This window comes from Monodelphis domestica, chromosome 6, assembly GCF_027887165.1.
Source record: "Monodelphis domestica isolate mMonDom1 chromosome 6, mMonDom1.pri, whole genome shotgun sequence".
Classification (NCBI taxonomy): domain Eukaryota; kingdom Metazoa; phylum Chordata; class Mammalia; order Didelphimorphia; family Didelphidae; genus Monodelphis; species Monodelphis domestica.
In genome coordinates, this window is record NC_077232.1 from 205,782,575 (window position 1) to 205,802,786 (window position 20,212).

The 20,212-nt window shown below is 32.9% G+C and overlaps 1 protein-coding gene across 1 annotated transcript in view; it reads left to right on the forward strand.

The window, feature by feature from the left end:
- TLL1 (tolloid like 1) overlaps positions 1 to 20,212 on the forward strand; it is a 263,160-nt gene that overhangs the window by 102,786 nt on the left and 140,162 nt on the right. The window contains exons 3-7 of the mRNA XM_001365880.4: positions 3,588 to 3,698; positions 8,139 to 8,219; positions 11,043 to 11,195; positions 11,969 to 12,086; positions 18,470 to 18,648. Coding sequence (XP_001365917.1) covers positions 3,588 to 3,698; positions 8,139 to 8,219; positions 11,043 to 11,195; positions 11,969 to 12,086; positions 18,470 to 18,648 — 642 coding nt within the window. The remainder of the gene's footprint in view (positions 1 to 3,587; positions 3,699 to 8,138; positions 8,220 to 11,042; positions 11,196 to 11,968; positions 12,087 to 18,469; positions 18,649 to 20,212) is intronic.

Genomic DNA, 20,212 nt, shown 5'->3' on the forward strand with positions numbered 1-20,212 from the left:
ATTTTCCCTAGTGAGAGGCATTTGATTATTCAGTTGGATTTTAACTATATTGTTCCTTCCTCCAGGGGTAGGTTATCCAAATCCAATGACTTGTACCTATTTTAACCTTAACTATTTTTCAATGACATCTTCTAATTCCATAAGTATTTTGTTATGTTTTTCATGTGTTTGATATAAGCTCCAGAAATGACTATCAATCTTTTACTCACTATTATTACTATGATTCTTATATAATCTCAATTAATATCCTTTCTCCCTTGTGAAATCGTCATCCTTTATTTTCCCTAGGGAAGGAAAGGCTGAGGAATATGGTACTTAGAAAGGTTATTAAATTGATTTGATCTAAGGAGACAAATTATAACATAAAATGAGTCAAAGGATGTTTATAATAAGAATTGCAATTTCAGCTAGAATCTGAATTATAATTCAATTCAGCTCTTAAATGTCTGTTTCCTCCTCTTTCTAGATGTTTGAGGGAGGGGAAAGGAGTCTTCATAGGATATCCATTCTAATAGTACCATTTCTAAGAGGCTATTTCTATAGCTGTTCCTCTCTTATAAAGGTTTTTCTTTAAAGTTCTAGACCAATATGTAGCTTGCCTATTTTCTTTATGGGTTTTATGGACTTCCTGGGCCATGAGAGCTCATTTTTAGCCTTCATTATTTCTACTTTGTCCATAAGTCTTCCTTCCAGCCTTGAGTGTCTTTCTCAACTGACCTCATGTACTGCCTTTTAATAGGAATTAAGGTTCTGAACTGGATACTGGTGACATAACAACAAAAACAAAACACCTCCTTCTCTTGAGGATCTTCCATCCTATAGAGAAGAAATGACATATAAACAGAAAATTACATCTAACTCTAACCTTGTATACCTGCATCTGTACCATATGGCCAGGAATACCCAGAAGTTGCATTATCTCAACCTTGACCAAACACTGAGTCATACGTGGTTTTAGTATCTCTCCAGTTTTCAGTTATTACAGAATATTGCTTTATGTTTGTTTTTTGTCAAATGTTTGTCTGTGATATTCTGAGCTTAGTATTGCTACTGTATGTAGAAAATATATTACTCAGATTTATATTGGTCATATTATATATTTGTGTGTATATGTGTGGGTGTGTGTTAGAGTAGATAAATAGCTAAAGACCTATCTATTTATAGCTATTTGTATCTATATAAAGTAAATACAAAGTAATTTGTAGGGACTATTGCAGGGTGGGAATGAAAATGGGACTGGCAACTGGGGGGAGGCCATTTTGGGGTAAATGGAGAGGTTATTTCCTTTTGGAAACTTATAGCCAGTTTAAAAATAAATTTAGCATTCCATGGAACATAAACATATTTTCAGAAACTTTAATGAAAATATTTTAAGAGGTTCTCTCATATTTGAATGTAACATATTATATCATGTTATTAGAAATGACAAATATTAGAAATAAAAAGAAAATAAGGGAACTATATTAAGAGATATAAAGAGATTAAGAATATAATATATACTATGATGACAAAAAATAATAACCACAAAATCAAGAGGAAAAAACATCCACATAAAACTAGATAAAAGGGAAATCAAAAGCAGAGGAGATTTATATTAGCACACATGAATAATTCACACATTTTAAAACAAATTGTAAACTGTATAGTTTGTGGTTTTGCACATAATTTCTTTGCATTTGTTTAATTTTTTGTTGATGATGGTTACTAAGTATGTAATAATTTCTTAAAATTCACATGAAAAAGAGACTGCATTCTAATTTGATGACAGATTTTTCTTAACTTAGCCAATTATATATATATATATATATATATATATATACACACACACACATACACATACAACACTGAAAACTAATCAACAGCAGAAAAATCTTAGCTTTTATAATACACCTAACACAGGAAATTTTCTATTCTTAAAATATGCATTTCATCAATTCTATTTGTGGTCTTGAACCTAGCTCACTTGTTGGTTCTTGTTCCATATACTCAAAACAATGACCTACCATTTGATTTCTTAGCCAAGCTATTGGATTCCTATTAAATCTTTGGGAAATAAAATATATGATCTTAATAGGACATATTCTCCCTATGTATAAGGGCATTTTTATTGAATAAATTACAGCTAAAGGGCAGTGCTAACTAATATAACTGAGACAAACAATAAAAACAATACAATGACAAACTTTATTTGTAGAACTTGCAGGGTTTTCCATTTTGGTTATGCCTGGAATACAGTGTTCTATTGATTATTAGTAAATAAACTGTGTTGACTTTTTAAAAATAGGTTTTCCTTTTAGTACCCAGCAGCCAAGTTGAGTCACCGTTCTGACCAAGCATATAGGCCTGAATATAGTTTTTAAAATTTAGTGGAAACTTTGTGAATTTTACTAATTATTCTTTGTCAGTGTGAACAATAGTCAATAAATAAATTATGTGACAGGTGTGTCTGGCAAAGATCTTCATTAATATTTGTTGAAATGGAAGGGAATGGATGGTCCAGATAATTTCAAATGAATCCTTTGATTTTTCAAAAACTTGCTTTAGCTTTGCATTTTGAGGAAAAAAGCAGATATGTGTAAATCTGTTCTAAAATAATGGAAGTGATTTGTGAAAGGAATCAAGATGTAAGAGGTCACAATCTATATCAGGACTATATTTCCACATCAATATTTTAAATGTAGTAGGACTGATTTTTCCTCTTGCTTTGGAATTTTTTTAAAGTTAAATGTTGTTTTCCCCCAGCTAGACCCCATGACAATTTTATCTTCAGGTAGGTAAAAAATTCACTTAGGCACTACGTTCAAAACGTGTTCATCTAATAAGGAAAAAAAAACAATGTTGTTTTTCTCTTCTTATATGTCATGCCATTTTATAGCATTTGTTTTATTACCTATAATTTCAGATAGATCAGATGATTGGGAATTTCAGTAGGGGAAAAATATTCCAAAATCAGTGTCTGATAATTGAATATGAATTTAGAATAACCGTCCCTTTGGAGTGAAGTATTGAGTTGAGTTGTTAATAGCAACATTGCAATATATTACCTACTTGAGCTAATTATTTTTTGTCTAACAGGACCTGACAAATTATGAGATGAAGGATGAAGTCAGATGTCAATCATTGCTTCCTGTCAGTTATCATTGTATTCTCTCATACCTTCTCCACCACAAACAGTACATACAAGTACATCAGAGTTTATGAAGTGTTGAATACTCTTTTCTTTCCTCCATAATTTCAAGTAGGAAGAAGGCAGTTAAAGATTGACTCAAGAAGAATGTTTACCACCTTCCTACATTCACCATGTCAATGTCCACCAGAGTCTATAGGAAAAGAGTTTAGCCTTAGTATAACACTTTTTTAAGGTTACTGGCCTCATAATGTTTTCCATAAATTTAATCCTTTCCCCCCTAATTACTGTTTTGAAATATAGGCACTTCACATAAAGCAGCCTTTCTAATTTGTTTTTTTATATGTTTTTATATGTTTTTATATAGTGCTGTTTCCCTCGTTGTCTTGGTTTATATATTTTTTCACAACTAAAAAATTCATTTTAACTGAACATTTTGTATATTTGTTTTTCTTTCAAGCTATCTTTTGGGGAGATATTGCCTTAGATGATGAAGAACTAAGAGTCCTTCAAATTGACAGGACAATTGACCTTACACAGAACTCATTTGAAAAACTTGGACATATCACAGGTATGATTTTTATAACACAGGCTTCTCACTTGGATTACTATCTTTTAAATAACATTAAATATTGAATGGCTTAAAATCACCCTGTGGAACATTAATTTTATCTTCATTTTATCTTAACTAAAGTAAACATAGCATGAAGTTTATCTTTTATTCTTAATGTTCATTTTAGATAGGAATTTGCAAGTATAAATTATACTAAATGCAATTATGTTGACTTTTTCTTAGGAAAAAAGAATGTGTAAATATGATTTCCTTTGCAATTGTCAGATGATCACTTTGCTTTTAATAAAAACAGAGCTTCTGCTATAACTATATTGGTTACCACAGACAATGACATTGGATTTACAGTGCTAAAATCACTTGATATTTCTTTAAAATATACATTTCATAATTTAATTGCCTTTGATGTATTTTTGCTTGTAGCTTTGTTTTGTTTTGATGGAAGGTACAATAGAATATAAGATTAGAATAAATAATGAACTAAATCAGTGATCTGTGTTAAAGTACCAGCAGTTGGTGGATTCACTTGGCTTATCTACTTCTTTTACTTACTACATCCTCTACAATTCTTTGTATGATTCTAAAATTATTCTTTAGTGACTTGTCAAACAAAAATACTCTAGGTCTGAGAAGTTTCTCCATCTAAATTAAAGTTTCTCTTCATTAAGTTGACTTTTGAATGAATATAGGAAACCATTTATTTTGAACTTCCTTTATAAATATGGATAGTTGCTTCTAAAATATGTCATGAAATATGAAAGTAGAAAAGTACAACTATATATCTAGATACAGAGAGATAATTATCCAGATGGAGTTATAGACATGTTTTAAGCCCATGTCATCAAAACAATAGGGGGATGTGGATTGGAAGAAGGAATAGTGCTGTATTGAAGGGTAACTTTGTTAAATTCATTGAACTGTTAAACATTTTTTGCAAAATAAAATATTCTGCCGTCTTGTGGATATATTGGTAAAGCTTTTTACTGGACATTCCTTCTTATACCTTATTACTAGTACCATAGAGTTATATGTCATGAACACAGGTAAAGCCTCTTTCTCTGTTCAGAGCACTATCTTTTCTTTTGACCTTTTGGTCCTGTTCTTTTAATTGATCAATGCTAATTTATACATTTTCCTATTTTTTATGCTTTTATATCCAATACATGTGGCTTTTCATTGTAACCTCATTTGTAATTAGGCCTTGAGATAGTAATAATTCCAGAACAAGGAATCTATTAAATATTTTAAAATGATTTTGCTAAATTGTGAACCATTAAAACTAAAAAATGTACAGATTTGTCTCTTCTAACTAAACTTTTCACACCTCACTTGGATTTTAGAGATTTAAAGAATTTGAAAGACTATACTAGATTTCTGTCTTTGTTTTTTAATTCCAAATTACATGTAATTACAATTTTCAATATATATTTTCTGAAATTATAAGATCCAAATTGTCTCCCTCCAACCCTTCTCTCCTCCCTCTCAAAGATAATAAACAATTTGATCTGGGATGTACATGTGTTATCTTGTAAAACACACTTCCATGTTGTCATTGTTATAAGATAATTCTCTTATAAAACCCTAACCCCCAAATAAAACCATAAATAAACTAATGTGGAAAATAGTATACTTTGATGGTCTTTTAAATGGATTCTATTTATCCCTATTTCTGATGAGTTTTTTATTTTCACTATTATTTGTCGGCTAAAATAGACATTTTTTGCCAAAATTTCACTTACTTAATTGTTCTTACTTTTTTTGGCTAGTTTGTATTATGATTTATGTATATTAATTATGTCAATTGTAAATTTTATTGATCCACATCTAATTTTTCTTTAATGTTCATTAGGAAGGTAAGCTCAAGTGTGCTGATAGAAGCATCAAATAATTTCTAACATTTTGCCCTAAAAATCAAAATCATCTCTAATATTTCTTAAAAATTCTTCAGGTACTTCAAAAGTACTTGCTGAAATATTATGCTTTTGATTACATTTATCTTTTTATTCATCTTATTTGTTATTGTCCTATTTTCCCATTATCTTTATATTTTTAATTAATTAAGAATATAAGTTTATAGTAGCATGACAATAATAATGATTAAAATTTCTGCTCATGAGTGGCAGAAAAATGAAGAGCACAATGAAAAATATACCACCCAATCTGTCTGGGAATGAATAGACTTAAATATTACCTCATTCTTCTAAAATGTGAAATGCTAAAAATTTCAAAAGTGTTTCTCTAAAGGTGCAGCAACTATGTGCAAATGTGATCCAAATAATTAACTGCATAATAATTCAGTAAGCAAGCCCTGTAACTTACACAACTAATAAGAATCTATTTTATAACCATTTTAGATGGTCATTTAGAAAGCAATAAATGTTTATGACAAAAGTCAATGTAATAAAAAAGAAAACTATTAAAAATGTGTTACAGGAAAAAAACAAACCAAAATAGAACAAAAACACATCATGTTAATAATTTTATAACTTAGGAGTTTTTTTTTAACCTTATCTTCTGTCTTAGACTCAGTACTAAATATTAGTTCCAAGGCAGAAGAGTGGTAAGGACTAGACAACTAGGGTTAAGTGACTTGCCCAGTGTCAAGCTAGGAAGTATTTGAGTTCAAATTTGAACCCAGGAACTCCTGTCTACAGGGCTGCCTTTCTGACCACTGAGTCACCTCTGTTGTTCCTTATAATGAATGTTTTTTAATTGACCAGAATGAGCTCATGCCTTACATATAGCATTTGCCTTAAAATTTTACATGCAATTATTCTGTTCTCTTTACTGATTAAAAAACTTTCTTTTATAATTATTGAAGCACAAAAAGAGTTAGAGTTTAGATTTTAGCACCTGGATTAAAGTTATGACTGTTACTCATTCCCTTTGTGACCTTATGTCACACATAAATACAATACATGTTTATTAACTACATACTCTATGCCAAGCACTGAGCTAAGCTCTACTGATATAAACAGAGACAAAGGACGTCTCTGATCTCCAGGAGCTTATTATCTAATTCACTCATGATCTAAGTCACTGAGTTTCTCTTGGCCACACTGTCTTCTAGTTTTCAATCTACAATTCTGAATTGTACCCACGTACAATTATATAAGACAATGCAGTGTGGGAGCTAGAGTGGTAGACCTCAAGTCAGGAAGTCCAGGATTAATTTTTCTCCTCTTCGCTGAACACAGGAAGCCATTTAACCTCAATAAGAACTCCACACAGCTCTATAAATATAAGTTATAGACCCACTGGCTTGCCATCTTCATTTGTGGCGATACAGTTATGCTCAATATATTCCTATACAAAACTTTTGTTTTAAAGACAAATTTAGAATTCTAAATTAATTAATTAAATAAAATTTTCCAGATTTTAAAAAATTACATTTAATTTAAAAATTAAAAATCAAGATATTGTATAACAATTTAAAAATAAAAATATAACACCATATCAGGATGCTTTTTTCCTGTAGAAATCTGAAGAAAACAATATGTAATACATTCATGTAAGGAGAAAAACATAAATTAATTATACCCTATATATTAAAACAAATTAGAACTGAGAAAAATAGGACAAGATTTTGAAATAGGAGAAGCCAAGATGGAGCAAACGGGGCTGGATCCAAGAGATCTGGGTTCTTAATCTGACTCAGTCTCTGTCTACTCTATGGCAGGAGCTGTGATATTAGGTCATTCAGCCTTACTGAGCTTCAGTTTACTCAGTAAGATAAAAGGGTTAGATTTTTTAATATATCAAATTCTTTCCAATTCTAAAAGCCTATATATAGACTACTATCTGTCATTATGAATTTGAATGATTGCATTATATATGAATTATCCTAAAGCATAATTACATTTCCTTTTGAATTGTTTGCCCCCTTCTCTCAAATTTCTTTATTATTGCAATTGCATGGGAATGCTTAGAGTCAAAAGCTGTAATTTGGGTACATTAGTATATTAAACTAAGACATGTGGCTTGAAGTGTTTGTTTTTTAAGCCTATTGAGGGATCTTCTGATACTTTGCAGTAAAGTTGACCTATCCTTTTTTTTTCTTTTAATATCTTGAATTACACTTGCTTCTTTATAGCATGAAAATGAAGCTGCATTTAAGACAGTAGAGCATATCATCTGTCAGTCTTATTAACTAACACCAGATGTCAAGGCCACAGTGAAGAAAAATGTTTCAAATAATAATGACATGATGTAATTGTTATGACTTTTGTGCATAACAAAGTCATGTTTACTTGCTTTCTGGAATGTTTTGCTACTGTATCATTTTAAATTTCTCCCAAAGGTTCTTGAATGTACTCTAGTCATATAATTGTGTAGGCTACATTAAAAGTACGTGGCAATTTCTAATGAGACATCTGTAGTTTTCCTTAAAATTGTGATGGTGAATCTAATTTGAATAATTCTCTCTGTCTTATTTTGAAGGTGGCCTGGGAGACCATGGTGTGTCAAAGAAAAGAGGGGCTCTGTATCAGCTCATAGACAGGATAAGAAGATTTGGCTCTGGTATTTTCAGTGTTTAAAGTATCAGCCTGATTTACATGGTGTACCGCCAACATTTGAACTACAGCAGTCTATTTCCTTAAATCAATTTATTGATTTGCTATGATTCACTTAAATGAAGTGTAACAGGAATGACATTTTGCTTGTTTATATTTGGCATAGGTCTTGTGACATAGAAACAATAAAATTTAGGGAAGCTAACTTTTTGGTTTAGTTTATTTTCAGCCTCCCATCATTAAAAATTTATTAGATGTTCATTATGGTACTGTTCATCATTATTAATTTATTTGCTATCAGCCTACGTGCTTTCATTAAACATGGAGATGTGTCCAATTTTATACAATAGGTGAATGTAACTAATGAATAATTTTGGAAGTGGGCTGACATTGTATCTCATTTTATGGCACATTTCTGAATCGGTTACCAGGGAAAGGTCATAAATCACCATCTGAAGGAAACATAACAGATGCATAATAGGCAATATTTTGATCATCCCAGGATGTGCAAGTACAAAAACTGTTGAAGAAGTAGAAATACTAAATAGCTGTTGCTGAAGTCCCTGAATAGTACCCCACTTTAATATTGAATTACATTGACATTTCCAAGAAAAGATTTGTGTTATAAAATAGCCACCTATCTTTCAGGGATTGCCAAATAATGTACTTTTTTCAGTGTACCACAAACTGGATATTTACATCAATATATGATGCTAAATTGGATCAACTAATGGGGTTTACCTCAAGGATGTGGTTTATAGCAAGTCATGAATAGTCTATTCTAGTCCAGAGAAACCCTCAACAATCTTGCCTTATTTTAAAATATCAATGTATTGATCTATTATTTATTCACCTTCTATTTATATATCACACTGTATTAGATATTGGGTAATATAATATAACACAGAAATACCGTCATTTGGTAGAATTTGATAACCTAGTTTGTTACAAAAGCAAACAACCCTAAAGAGCTAGACAGAAATGTACTTGATGCCTAGTAAACATATGCTGATATTGATGCTTTATGATGATTTAGAATTTGTAAATATCAATATACTATCAAAATATGTTGTCATTTTAACAAATCATGATGGATTAGTGAGATAAAAAAGGAAAGTCCTTCTAAACACAGCTACAAGTGCCAAAAGACATTTTAAACTTCAAAAGTGCCTGGAAAAAAGACCAGACGAGTCAGTCAAAACATATTTTTAAAGCACTGACTATGTACTAGGTACTATGTTAAACACTAAGGATACAATGAAAGGTAAACAGCAGTCTGTGTCTTAAGGAGTTCATATTCTAGTAGGAGAGACAACATGCAAACAACTGTGCATACAAGAGAAATTGGAAGCAATCAAGAGAGGAAAGGAAGGTGCTGGGATCAAGAGGGGGTGTTTCTATAGAACGTAGGATTTTAGGTGAGATTTGATGAAGGAGAAACATGGGACATGGGAAATAGCCAGTTTAAATTGCCTAGAGTAGGAAGATGGAGTATCTTGTTTAAGCAACAACCAGTCTTTGGTGGCAGAATTAAGATAAATGCCAACTATTCTCCCCCTAGCCCAACCCACCCCCAATCTAAACACCTAGGTATGACCATTGGATAATCATAATATAGATCGATGCCCTGGGTGGCAAAAATCTTGTGTTTTTAGTTTTATTTTAAAGTATGTAGCTCAGAATTAAAAGAAATATAATTATCTATCCTAGATACCAGTGATGCCAGCAAAAACACCGTATACCTTTTATTTTATACTTTCTACTTTTGTTTTTTTTCTCTATTTTTTCAGTTCTGTTAAGTTTGAGAAGTATTTATTGAATGCCTCCTTTATGCCAGGCACTATTCTACATTCTAGGAATATAGTGACACACTGGAAATAGATTTTTCTCTTAAATTCAATAGTTTTGAACTTGACAATTTGTGTTGAATAATTTTAATTGTCTTAATTTTTTAATAATGCCTTAATTATCAAGTTCATCTTAAATACCTGTTGCTGAATTTTTAGTAATTTAGAGGAGAAAATAATGAACTTGTTATGTAATAGCAAGAGGCAACTAGGTGGTGAACTAGATAGAGCTGGCTCTGAAGTCAGTCAAATCTATCCTCAGACACTTTCTTGCCATGCAATTCTAGGCAAGTCACTTAACCTCTTTCTGCCTTAACTTGTCCATCTATAAAATGGAGATAATAGTAGCATCTACCTCACAGCATTGTAGTCTATTAAATGAATTAGGGACAGCTAGAGGTGGCTCAGTAGATAGAGAGCCAAGCCTAGAGATAGAAAGTCTTGAGTTTAAATTTGGCTCAGATACTTCTTGGCTGTGGGACTTTGGATCAGTCATTTAACTCCAATTGCCTAGCTTTTACTGCTCTCCTGCCTTGGAATTGATACTTATACTGATTCTAAGACAAAAGATACATTAAAAAAGATAAAATAAGTTAACATGTATAAAATTTTTGCATTCTTTAAAGTCTATGTAAATTCTAATTATTATTATTGTTGTTATATATATATAATACACATATATATTATTATGTGCACCTAACTGCTTTTATGATGTTGGATTGCTCAAAGACAATTTTTTTGATTTGCTTTTATGATGTTGGATTGCTCAAAGACAAAATTTACTTTTGAATGTAACTCCATAAGAGTGCCTTTGTGCAATCCTTAAGTTGTGTGTGAATGTTTTTTTGTGTATATTTTAACCTCAGGCACATTTAGAAAAATATGGGACAAATACATTTAGACCTTTGTCCTTTAAGGGGTTAAAAGAATCCATGATGGATGGAGTATTTCTGTTTAATAGAATATTTTAAATGTCACTCCAGGCTTAGAACAAAACAGCACAGCTAAAGGAAAAGCATCTGTAAAATTCTCAGGGCAAAATGAGAAAAACCGGGTTCCCAGGGCTGCTACATCAAGAACTGAAAGAATATGGCCTGGGGGTGTCATTCCATACGTTATAGGAGGCAATTTCACTGGTAAGAATCTCTCTGTGTATTTTGGCAAAAGACAGAGAAATAATAAAGCAATGCCTTACTGATCAAGCAAATAGTTTTTTTGTGTAATAATAACAATAATATAAAATGATTAAGGGAAAGAAAAGAATACCTACCGAACAAGATTATTCTGTTTTACTGGACCAGAATGTGCTTACATTGAAAAATATTTTTAATTGTCTAATGTTCTCATTTTTAAATCTGTGCTTCCCATATGCCACTAAATCTGTCTACTGACAGATGATCTCTGAGACCTACTAGAATAATTTATATATCAGTTATAGCATTTTTCGTACACATACTGGTAAAGATAATGAGCTTTATTATTCTGGGTATTGTGGATATAAGTATAAGTATAAGGTAAGGATATCCAGACTTCAAACCTAAATGGCTCTGCAATCTTCTCCTTGGCTCCAACTGGAACTTATTCATGCCCTCTTATTCTGCTCCATAAATCCTCCATTGAGATCCTCCCTTCAGTGCCCGAGAGATTTTCTTTTATTTCTCTTAATTGCACCATAAAATTAATATTTTTAACTGAAGCAATTAGAGCATTTTCATGATGTTCGCAAGCTTAGAAATAGTTCCTTAGAGATGCATAATAAGGATTCATTCATGTTTGAGTGTGGTTTATCACTCTAAAGACTATGTAGAAAAGCAATAATCATTCTTGGTCTAGGGAAACCCAAATGGTTGGGGCAGCCTTTTTACCTTTGCTACATGTACTGTTTACTGATGCCTTGCCATTCTTTCAGGCAGCCAGCGAGCCATGTTCAAGCAGGCCATGAGGCACTGGGAGAAACACACGTGTGTAACTTTCATCGAAAGAAGTGATGAAGAAAGTTATATCGTATTTACTTATAGGCCTTGTGGGTGAGTTGAAACAGGAGATGGTTTACTTTACCTTCAAGAGGAAACAAGTCAGTAGAGTTAATTCTGAACGTCTTTGATAAAAAATAGAGTTCTTTAAGCTTTTTGAATATAGTAAGTTATGGTGTTTTTTTTTTTAAATGTTGGGGTTTGGGGGGTAACTTTGACTTGTATCTTTTACTTATGGGAAGCTTAGTATGAAGACCTATGGAATCTTTGAATTTTTTATTGAGAAGGGAGTGCACCAGTCATATATTCCATTCCTTTCATTTTACAGAAGAGGAAATCGAGGCCTTAAATGGATATGGCTCATCCAAGAATATCTACTGAATTACTGGCACTTTCTTGTGGCTCCTAGGATAGTGAGCTGACCCTGTATTTTAGATATCATTTACAGCAAATGTCTATTAGTGACAGCTATGCTAGCCTGTATGCTGTATGAGGCACCAAGGGCTCAAATACAAAGAATGAATTTCTGCTCTAAGGTGCCTTTTTCTAACAAAGTAGACAAGTAAACACATAGCTATACATCAAACAAATATAAAGAAAATACATTTGAACCAATACAAAGTAGTTAAATGTATACTAAATAAATGTAAAGAGAATGAATGCAATTAAATGCAAAGATAAATTCTACCGGATGGTTTAGAAGAGGGAACATCAGCAATTGGGAAGTTATAGAAACATGAATAATATACATCCATGTTCAGTTCATGTTACTATGCTTACAAAAAACTGTTTTAAAGCAAAGTGCTGGGACTTGACCATCCAAATCAATATGAACACCTTTAAGAGAATTATTAAGTAGACATTAATTATTAAATAGAGACCATCATTGAATAAACCTTTATGCCCATGATTATGTGACTGATAGAATTATGGATAGATCACATCAGAGATCTGAAGATATGTTTATGGAAAAGACTTTTGAACTCTTGATATCTTATCATAGTTGTTGCGGTGCTTAGAGTGTTAGATCTGCTGTCAGGAAGACATGAGTTCAAGTATGGCCTCAAACTTACTGGGTGACCTTGGGCAGAACACTTTAGTCTGTCTTTGTTTTTTCAACTGTAAAATGGACATAATAATACCACTGTTCTTGAATGATTATTGTGAGACTCAAATGAGAAAATGTTTGCAATAGGCTTAGTAGTGTTCCTAACACACAGTAGTTATGCTTGTTTCCTTCCCTTCCTCCTATTCCATCCTTCCAAGTCTAATCTTCTTTCTGTTGTATTATGCTAACTTTCATATTGTAGAAGAGATTATTAGAGGAGGTTGGACTAGATGATCTCTCAATTGTATTTTCCCTCTAAGATTCTCTGATTCATCTTTTAGAATTAAACTTATCGCCTACAACACATTGCTTTTGCATATCATTAGTGTTTTCAGACTTTGCTCTTGGGGAGGGAATTTGGTTTTCAAATAACCAGAAGTCCTTTGGACTGCCAAGCTGGGAAACAGTGTCTCTGGTCCCAAATAATGTATTATTACAAATTGGTATAATTTTCTTCCTCTTTGAATAGTTCATAAAATGCCTTTTCTGACAATTCTCAAGGAATCCAAATAGACTTTGAACAAAGGCATCATCATTAGAATTAGCTTTAACCTAATAATGTGTCAATTAAAAATTAAGGTGTCAGTACTCTATTAAAATTCTGCTAGATTGGTAAAAAATAAAATTAGCCATATTATGTGAATAATTAATGAAAAACAGAATTTTAAAGTTCAAAGGAAATTGAGATATCAAGCACAACTCCCTCACATTCTTGATGGGAAAATTGAAATCCTTTTAATTCATGCCAAATTACCTAGAAACCAGATTGCTGCTTGACTTGGAATCACAAATGTTTAGTATTCCACTCCCTCTTTGGATATTTATTATGTCTGTGAACCTTGGAAGGCCACTTAGCCATTTTATGCATCAATTTCCTAATACATAAAGCAGATTTAATAAACATGCCTCACAAAAATTTTAAGATCCTATTAGGTCATATATAAATAAATATATATATATATGATATAATTTATATATCTGTCTGTTTAAGTATTTTGCAAACCTCAATGTGCTTAGGTAAATGTCATTAGGTAAACTCTTCCTTAATACTATTAATAATCATCTATGTATATAAATTTATTCACATATATGTATGCATGTAACTCCAATTTATTAATACAAGGAATTCTTAGTGGAAGTCATCTCTGTAGTTGTTTAGTCATTGTTTAAGTTGTATCTGCCTCTTGGTGACTGCCTTTAGTGTTTTCTTGGCAGAGATACTGGAATGATTTGCCATTTCCTTCTACAGCTTATTTTATAGATGAGGAAACCAAGACAAACAAGATTAGGTGACTTGCTCAGGATCACACAGTTAATCAGTTTGGCTTGAATAAACCAGATTTGAATTCAGAAGGGGTAGTCTTCCTGACTCCAAATCTGACACTCTATCCAGCATGCCACCTAGCTCCTCATGGAAGCTATTTTCTTATGCAAAATGTCAACAGCTCTGCAAATTATCATCATCATCATCATCATCATCATTATTATTATTATTGAACAGAGATGAGGAGGGAGAATATTTCAGGCATGAGGATCAGTCAGTGAAAATGCCCACAGCTAGCGGATGATGTCTTGTGTGAGAAGCAGCAAAGAGGCTAGTGTCATTGGATCAAACAATATGTGTCAGGTTGTAAGCTGTAAGAAGACTGGAAAGGTAGAAATGAGGTCAGGTTGTAAAGGGCTTTGAATGCCAAAGATAGGATTTTTAATTTGATTAAGTGATAGGTAATCACTGAAATTGATTGAATAGGAAGTGATATGGTGAGTTCTGTTTTTTGGGAAAATTAATTTGACAGCTGAGTAGGGGAAAGACTAGAGTGGAGAGAAGACTGAGGAAGGCAGACCAAGTCTATGTATGATATGATAAAAGCCCGCACTAGCGTGGTGGTGAGAGTGTCAGGGGCAAATAAAAGAGATGTTGCAGAGATAGAGCTGATAGGACTTGACAACAGATTGAACATTGCCAGGGTGGTGGTAAGAGATAACAAGGAGTCAAGAATGACACTTAGGTTGTGAGACTGCATGACTGTGAGGACTGTGGTACCCTTGATAGTAGAGAAATTTGTATTTTACCTTTGAGTCAGTGGGAAGCCTCCTAAGGTTTTGAGTAGCTGAATGACATGGTCATATCTGAACCAAAGAATGATGATTTTTGTAGCTGTATCTCAGATGGATTGGAAACGGGAGAGATAGGAAATAGGGAGACAATTAGGAAGTTACTGTGGTAGGGGGCAGCTGGGTATCTCAGTGGATTGAAAGTCAGGCCTAGAGATGGGAGGTCCTGCATTCAAATTTAGCCTCAGACTCTTTCTACCTGTGTGACCCTGGGCAAGTCACTTAACCCCCATTGCCTAACCCTGACCAGTCTTCTGCCTTGGAATCAATACATAGTATTGATTTTAATGGAAGGTAATCATTTTTCTTAAAAATAAAAAGGAAGTTGTTATTACTCTAGCACTTAATGTTATTAGAAAGATAGTGACATTTTGGTTATAGCCTTATAATACAAACAACTATATGTCCAATGGTTCTGATCAGAAGGATCAGAGAGGAACAGAAGGAGCCTGCTTAAAATGTGTCAGTCTGAAGCTTTGCCTGCTGTGACTAGTCTATAATGGTATTGAAGCCAGACTGGAGAATATCTTCTAGTAGGGTGGCAGAAAGGCAGAAGGCAGAAGCAATTTTCAAACAATAAATATGATACCCAAATAGGAAACATTTCTAAAAATCTATATTATATAATGTGGAAAAAGCAATGATATTTTAATTTTAAAAAGAAGCCATTTTAGCACATTTCCTACCTCTATTTCTTACCCCAATTTGTCAACTTTTCCGCTTGTTGATTTCTTATTTTTAAAATATATCTGGGCTGCAGAGAGGCATTTTAATATAGGAAGTAGAGCAAGGAACATCACAAAGAATGATATATCATACTATCCCAGGTGGGTTGTAAAATTGTGGATATTATGTCATTACATGTAGAAAATTTAGAAGTAATTAAAAATAATTTTATTTATCTAATTAATCAATTTAGAATGTTTTCCCATGGTTACATAATTCATGCTCTTTCCTTACCCTGCCCCCTTATGGAGCCAATGAACAATTCCACTGGGTGTTACATGTATCATTGTTTAAAACCTATCTCCATATTATTACTGTTTGCAATGGAGTGATCATTTAGAGTCAACATTTTACAAGCATTTTTAAACATGGTTTCCTTATCTAACAGACATCGTATGGTAAGTGTAATAGTCATAAAATAAGTAAAACTTACCTATGATACCTTCACAGTAACCTTGAAGCACAGCAGACCTTGAACTCACAAAGAACTCAACCAAAATGCCCACCTTTTGAGGGGAAACTAGGCATGTCCAAGTCACTTGACTCTTACAGTGTTGCCAACTCAAACATTCAATGTGTCATGACTCTTCCTAGCAAAGTGAACTTGAGCAAAAACAAAACAAAACAAAAAAAAAACAAGAGAAATTTTAAAAGACGAGATTTAGTCAATTATAGATCTGGGAAACTTGGTTTTAAATCTCTCTTGGGAACTTTATGATACTGGACAAGTCCCTTAACCTTTAGGTGTAGCTCTTCTTTTTAGAATGTAAATGACTGTTATCAGTCCCTATTAGTTGATGGAGTTTCCTTATTTGAAGTTACCAACAGGGTTGAAATAAGATGTCTAGCCTGAGGGAAAAGAAGAACTACCACAAAACCGAGTTTCTAATATGTCCAGGAAATAGATCAGTGGTAGAAAAGAGTGTAACTTTTTTCTACATCAAATATAACTAATGCTTTATGGCCAGGGCAATAGTATATATATTTTCATTTTTATCAAGGGCTCCATCTGCTGTTTGATGTGAAATTCTTATTAGTGGGAGTTGAAAGTATAGGAATAGTTATGCTTTGCCCCCAAAGAAATGAAAGGTATTGCTTCATTACTTACTTTTCTTTTGCAAGGTATTCTTCTATGTATGTAATGTAAAGATGAGAGAAATATGATCTTGGAACACATGCATTTTATTTTTTTGAAAATGACCTTTTGGGTATTTATTATGGTTACATAAAAGCTAGACCTAGAGGTTCTGCTAGAGCTAGCTCAAACTGGCTTAAGAGAGCAACTAGTTTAGCAATCAGTTAAAAATTAAGACTGAACATTTGCACTTCCGAAATCAGGAAACTGCAAAAGAGAGACAAAAGAGATTATATATGTACATATATAATATATGTGTACAACATATATAGGGTACACATTTTGCATTCACATGACTTTATTATAAATATCAATGGATTATATTGGAAATGTAAAATACCCCCCCAATCACTAGTCCTTGTTCCCAAAGAACTAAAAAAAAAACTTGAGAGAGTATATATGTGATATATATATATATATATACATACATATACATACAAGAAACAAATTGAGAAAAAGTTACAGAGATCCTTGATATTTATAGTGGTTATTGCCCAAGAATATAAGACACTTTCTGAAATGAAAAGAGTAGAAAGATATTAAGACTGATTTGGTAACCTAACAAAACCTTTAACTTGGGTTGAGAAAACTACTGTATGATTGACCTGGTAATTAAATTAAAATACCTGGGAGACCGTCTTGTATGACTTTAGGTTACTTAACCTAAATACTTAGGTACGTTTTGTTACTTGTAACTTGTTTAATAATTTGAGCTTTTTGTGATTATCCTTTAAATAGTAAAGTAATTTTTTGAACTTTATGTTTTTGGGGAAATGATCCCTTTTTATAGGAAGCAAGGTGATATAGGATGTAGAGTGTTGGAATCAATAAGACCTGGGTTAAAAATCTTACCTTAATATTTTTGTGACCCAGAACAAGTCATGTAACCTCTATTTTCTTCAATTTCCTCAACTTTTAAATGGAGATATATCAAATGATATGTTTGTAATGTTCTTAGCAAAATATCTGGCATGTAATAGGTATTTAATAAAATTTTATTTCCTCCCTCCATTCCTTCCTTCCTTCCTTCCTTCCTTCCTTCCTTCCTTCATTCCTTCCTTCCTTCCTTCTCCTTCCTTCCTTCCTTCATTTTTCCTGCCCTCCCCTCCCTATTATTTTGTTAAGACTTTCTGTAAAATGGAGATTGTTTCCGAACAATTTCCACTAATCTTTTTTGAAGGATTTTGATATGTAAGATGGGAAGGTTAATAAAAATGCCTTACTTTTTATATATGAAGGATTCCTTTGTTCATTATGAGCAAAGATATCAGGTTGGCAATAGATTATTCACATATGGGCCACTCCTTATGTAGTTTATCCACGACTTCCTTTTTCTTTTTCATTTTATTCCAGATGCTGTTCTTATGTGGGTCGGAGAGGCAATGGACCTCAGGCTATCTCTATTGGCAAGAATTGTGATAAATTTGGAATTGTTGTCCATGAATTGGGCCATGTGATAGGTTTCTGGCATGAACACACACGACCAGACCGAGATAAACATGTAACTATCATAAGAGAAAATATCCAGCCAGGTGAGGTGATAGACATATCACATTTAAAGGTACCCTGGGCAGCATTTTTTGCTTCTCTCTCTCTCTCTCTCTCTCTCTCTCTCTCTCTCTCTCTCTCTCTCTCTCTCTCTCTCTCTCTCTCTCTCTCTCTCTCTCTCTCTCTCTCTCTCTCTCTCTCTCTCTCTCTCTCTCTCTCTCTCTCTCTCTTCCCCTTCCCCCACTCTCTCTCTCTCCCTCCTGTCCTCCCTCCTACTCCCTTCCCTCCCCTCTCTGTCAACATTATATATCTACATACGGATCTTTTGATAACAGTTAATGTGGATGCTTTAATTCATCTAAAGTAATATTTGGTTTAAAAGTAAAATTCTTTTATTAGACTCTTTCTTTGTTTTTACACTGTGCCCAGTACAGTGATTGGCATGTGGGAAATGCTTAGATGGTGTTTTTGACAGACTGCCTTTGTGTTGTAGTCAGTAAGAAAGGCTCTCCGATATGCTCCTTTGGCTTTGAAACTCGCTAGTTGAATATCGAAGATGTTATTTGTCTCACATGAATAAGGGTTGTCTTTTGGTGAATAATTTTGAATTTTGTTTATTTTCTTAGGAGATAGCAATTCTCTTCAAACATTATTCATTGTTTATTTCCAGTGTTAAGGAGCAACTTTTTAAAAAGCTCTTATTTGGCCGGATAACATGACAGCTTAGAGTCAGCCTGATTCCTCTACCCAATCATCTAGCCATCTCAAAAGATTATTAAAATGGACCCATCAATCAGTTATCCTGACATGAATTTTCATAAGATCCTTTTTCTCAATACTTTTGTTTCCTAAATACATTTGTTTTCTGTTTTTTTTTTTTTTTCTAGAAGAGTTCAGTAGAAAGCACTATGTCCTGGGACTAGGGTAGCTATGGGTCTTGGGGTGATAAGATCTTGTTCAATCTAGTCTGCCTCATTTTCTAGAAAGGTAAATGAAGGTCAGGAGCAAGTAGGTAAGGTTTGGAGCCCAGGTCTTTTGAGTCCAAATTCAATAGATTTTGCCAGTATCAGTCTATGCCTGTTACTTTGATTTGAACTAAATTTAGAACAGTGTTCTAACAAGGAAGAACCTTTTAGATATGCAAAATTTTAGAGATACTTCATTTGATTTTCTTAAAGGCATTGACTTACAATATCTGCATTCATGCCCAAGTAGTCTCATAGCTTTGTTTTTCATTTTCATTGAACTACCAAAACCTTTTTTTACTGAATTAAAAACAAAACAAAACAACATAACAAAGTTCATTTGGAAGAAAAAAAAGATCAGGGAAATAATAAAAAAATGAAAAGGCAGGTGGCCTTGAAGTACCAGATCTCAAACTATAACGCAGTGGTCATCACAACAGTATGGTACTGGCTACAAGACAGACAGGAGGATCAGTGGAATAGACTGGGGGTAGGTGACCTCAGTAAAACAGTCTATGATAAATCCAAAGATTCCAGCTTTAGGGACAAAAATCCACTATTTGACAAAAACTGCTGGGAAAATTGGAAGACAGTATGGGAGAGATTGGGCTTGGATCAACACCTCACACCCTACATCAAGATA